The following is a 4,402-nucleotide window of genomic DNA, read 5'->3' on the forward strand; positions in this document are numbered from 1 at the left end:
TCCCGGGTAGGCGAGGCCGCCGCTGCCACCAGGAACACGCGGCCAGGCGCTGCGGGCGGACGAGCTTGGCCGCCGGACAGTGCCGGTGTCGGCGGAGCTGGGTTGTGTGACTCGGGCCGTCTTTCTCCCGCAGGGCGGTTCTTCTACCAGCGGCTGGGGGAGTTCATGGCCAGGTACCTGCAGTGCCCGCAGCCGGGCTACGTGGGGCGCGAAGAGGAAGCTTGCTTCGCTTTGCACGTGAACCCTTGTCTTGCTTGAGCAGTGCTTCTGCATCTGGAGGGGTCCACCTCGGCGTGGGATGTGTCTCATCAGGAGTTGGTGCTTGTGGTGTACCGAGGGGGAAGGCTCTGGGCTTGGGGGTGGAGAAATGTCGGGAACCAACTCTGCTGTGAGTAGTACTTGGTGGGGTAGCATCCCCACAGGTTGTGGGTTCCATTACCTAGGAGGAGGTCATTCATGCAAATGCTTTGCTTCTGAGCCATGGTCTCAGTGTCTAGTGTCATGGTAGGTCTGTATCCCCTCCTAGAAAGCACTGCATGGCAGTTGCACTGCCGTCCTTCTTTGCACTTGCTGTATTTATAAGAGTGAAGGAGCTATGATCTTTTGTAATCTTACCTACTTCTATTCTTCCCTGGTCCTCTTCTCAGTGGCCCCATGTGGGCTTATATCTTGGCCCATGAGAATGCTGTCCCCCTCTGGAGATCCCTGATGGGACCCACCAAAGTATTCCGAGCCCGAAACAGTGTCCCGGACTCCATCCGAGGAGCTTATGGCCTCACTGACACCAGGAATACCACTCATGGCTCAGGTAGACCGGTCCTTCTTGGCTGAGTGTTGGGCAAAGACTGGAGCTCAGGGAGGTGTGAATGATGGTATTTTGTCTGCCTTTGCTTGCTTTCCATTCTGGGAGTCAAAGTTAATAATTTGCTCACTTCTGCAGATTCCACTCATACCTGTCCTGGTGTAACCGAGCCTGGCGCTTTTGTTTACAGCTTCTGCCCTTCTCTTTGGAACATAGCACATATTTGCGGTGCCAAATTGGCATCTCTCATCTTCTTTTCCTCTGTTTTCTAACAGATTCACCAGCATCAGCCAGCAGAGAAATTGCCTTTTTCTTCCCAGAGTTCAATGAACAGCTCTGGTACCAGCAGGAAGAACCACGGCTGCGCTGCGGGCAGGTGTATTACAATGCAGAGGGGCGTGTCCACTGTGTGTTCAGGGATGAAGAAACAGAGTTGACCTGAGTTACCTGGGGGTATGGTTTGCTGAGCTGGAAGTAGCTGCTAGGCACACTGTTTGGGTCAGCCCCATAACAAGACATAGAGCCATGGCATGTTTTAAGGAATGTGGGGGAGGGAAAGACCTGATGTACATTATGTTCTGCTACCTGGAATTATGTTATTCATGCAGCATACAGGTGCTGCGGCATTTTAGGAAAAATTTCTCAAGTAGCACTACTCCAACTTGATACAGAGGTCTAGCCATGCAGTTCACTGGTCCCTCATGTTTATTTGGATATGAGCGGTATGTGTGAGTTCATCAAAGGGCTAGGTGGAAAGTTGCTAGTTCCAGTTAGGATATGACTGGTTTTGCTGATAGTAGGCCTCAGATTCTTAACATTTGCTCTGTTTCCACAGTCCCTTAAGGAGAAAAGAGGGGGGAAAAGAATATGAAAAAATCCAGCAATGAGCAGGGCAATACTAACTCTCCTGTTCTTGCTTTCCTGGATCCAAGCTGAGAAACAAGGTTGTCTTCAGTTTTGTATCATGATTTGTATCTTAAGCATCTGGTGGAGGGCACAGTTAGAAGCCATTCTCAAGAGGAAAGCAGCATATCCTATTGGTTCAGTTTGGTCTGGGCTGACAAGCCTGCAACAGAAGTTCTAGGGGAAGTTGCAGAAAGGTGTGAAGTAGTCCAGTGCCTGTGAAGGGTCTTCTATTTTGTGCTTTTAGATTGCCTGGGGCATGAGATTGGTAGTTCTGATGAAACTTGATAGTGGCTATTAGAGCTATGGATTTCTTGAATCTGTAATAAAAGGCCAGAGAAGTTAGTTTGAATGCTGGTACACAGAGGCTGTAGAATTTCTGCCAGGACCTCTTTACGCTAAGCCTTGTAACAAAATGCCTAATGGTGACTCAAAGACTTCATTGCCTATAGACTTACTGGGCATTGAAGCACTGAGTTACATATCCTTTGTAAATTATATGGACAAAGTCATTTAATTATCCAGATAATTGATAAAATTATTATATGGTGGTGAATGAGGACTTGGTTTTGAGGTACAATGCAAGGTTCTGACATGCTTATTTATGTTTTCCTGTTTGATGCATTTTGAGATCTGTTCCTGTGTGAGTTTTTAATCTGTTTAAACTGTCCCCCTAATAGCTTCTTACAACACTGATTTTTTTTTTTTAATTAAGGTGCCATGTTGTACTGAGTGAATTTCTTTCAGATAACTTCAAATGCACTGTATTGGTGAAGGTACCTTTGTAATGTACTTGGGACAAGAAGTTTGTTAGCTTGACTCCCTTTTCTGAAGTTATGCATGGCTAGCATTGAGATACTAGTCACTAAAGCTGTTGACTGAGCTGTTGATTGAGTCCCAGATTTACTGGTGCATTATTGTGTCACAGATCAAAAGCAGGTTACTCTTCGACTAATTTAAGACAACTATGTGAAACGGGCATTTGACTGAAAAAAGTTTTAATTATAGGAATTGCTGCTGTAGGGCTTCCTTGATTAAATACATCAACATTTTTGTTCCTTCCTTACTATTATATGAAATTAAATGCAGTCATTGTTTTGTTCCAGGTACAGATCAAAAGGATCTGCGGAATATTTCTGCATTTTTGCATTGCTGCTTTTACTTTCACCAGCAGTATCCAATGGTGGATCTGCTCACGATCGAGTATGTGTTTATACAGGTCTGAAATCTTGCAGTTCTTAATGCTACTATCAATTGATATTTTATTGACTCCCTGAGTTTCTCTTAAGTTACGTGTGTTTTTCTTGTAACTATTAACCCTTACTATTTTTTCACCTTTCTTCTTTATATTGTGCTTTCTTTTTTGGATATTAATTTGGGATGTCATTAAATGATAATTCCTAGCTTACACTTCTCATTTTAAATGTTTATTTTTTTCTAGTCACTTGCAATTATTGTATTTGGGGAAACTGACCCTTTTAAAATTTCAAGTACAAATAACACTGGCTTAGCGACACAGTGTTTTCACAGAATAATTATCAGATCACAATCACCATTACTTAGATAGCTGCCAGTTGTTATGTCCATATTAACATTTCTTTGGTCCACCAAGACTGTACCTGAGTAGAGGTTGTCAAAACTGTGCAGTCCCATTTCCCTAGACAGAGTGTTTATTTTGCAAATCTAAAGATGTTCTGCGAACTTTATCAGATCTAATATTGAAATATTTGGTGTTAGATGCAAGAGATAGTGTCAAAAATTATTTTTAATATCAAAGGAAGCCTTTGGATTTATGAGATGACAGCAGATGTTCTCTGTTTTGAGGACTCATATGAAAGTCTTTTTTTCTTTTTTTTTTCCTTCCCCTCCTTGTAAGTGCTCAAGAAATGTTTTTTAACTTCTCTAGTGACACTTAGCATCTGTTTTGTATATCTCCTGGTGCCTCTCGGTCCTGTGGTGAATCACCTTTGATTTTGTAACTTTCAATGGCTTTAATTTAAAACAATTTCTTGTACCCTTTCTCACTTTTCTCTTCTTGCTGCCCCCTTCCCTGTCCCTAATCTGTCTTTACAGAACAAGTTGAAACCTCTGATTATTCTTTTATTTATTTATTTATTTTACACCTGAGTCAAACAATTCTTAAGAAATCTTGGTAATGCCTAGCATATGCTATTTCTTCTCCTTCATAAAGATTTTCGGTTGCTTTATTCAAGCTCCAAACATTATGTTGTAAAATAATAAAGGCAAGTTATCTGAACGCCGGTTTAGCTTAAATTTGTAATGTCTGATGCTGCAACAATCTCATGCACAGTAGACATTTGTGTTTTGGTGGTTGTCCTCTTCTTACTAATGCTTAAATGCCTTCTGCCTCTTGTTTATTCACACAGAACTATGGTACTTGAATATTAGACTGAAGGATGCTGAACCATGCAATTTCTGCTTTCTAGAGGAAGTGCTCCAGTATTTCACAGAAACACTACAGTCCTGTTAACATAACTTATCCCACCAATTGCTTAGCTTCCAGACCTCTCCTTCTGCTCAGGAGATGGGACAGATTTCTGAAGGATTTCTCTAGAACGTCTTTTCTCTGGAAAAGATAAACATAGTCCCATTTTAAATTTAAGTACTCGGCTTCAACAACAGCTTGCATAACTGACTACTTTTTTCTCTCTGCCGCCCCCCCCCCCCCCCCCCCGG

The 4,402-nt window shown here is 42.6% G+C and overlaps 1 protein-coding gene across 1 annotated transcript; it reads left to right on the plus strand.

Annotated features, from left to right (window-relative positions):
- Positions 1–105: 105 nt before the first annotated feature.
- On the plus strand, positions 106–4,337 carry NME6 (NME/NM23 nucleoside diphosphate kinase 6; the record flags this gene model as incomplete). Its single annotated transcript, XM_009332567.1, has 3 exons — positions 106–173; positions 648–808; positions 1,078–4,337. Coding segments are annotated over 3 exons (396 nt in total), but the record flags the coding sequence as incomplete, so codon positions are not given.
- Positions 4,338–4,402: the final 65 nt, after the last annotated feature.

This window comes from Pygoscelis adeliae, unplaced genomic scaffold (assembly GCF_000699105.1).
Source record: "Pygoscelis adeliae isolate BGI_AS28 unplaced genomic scaffold, ASM69910v1 Scaffold649, whole genome shotgun sequence".
Lineage (NCBI taxonomy): Eukaryota > Metazoa > Chordata > Aves > Sphenisciformes > Spheniscidae > Pygoscelis > Pygoscelis adeliae.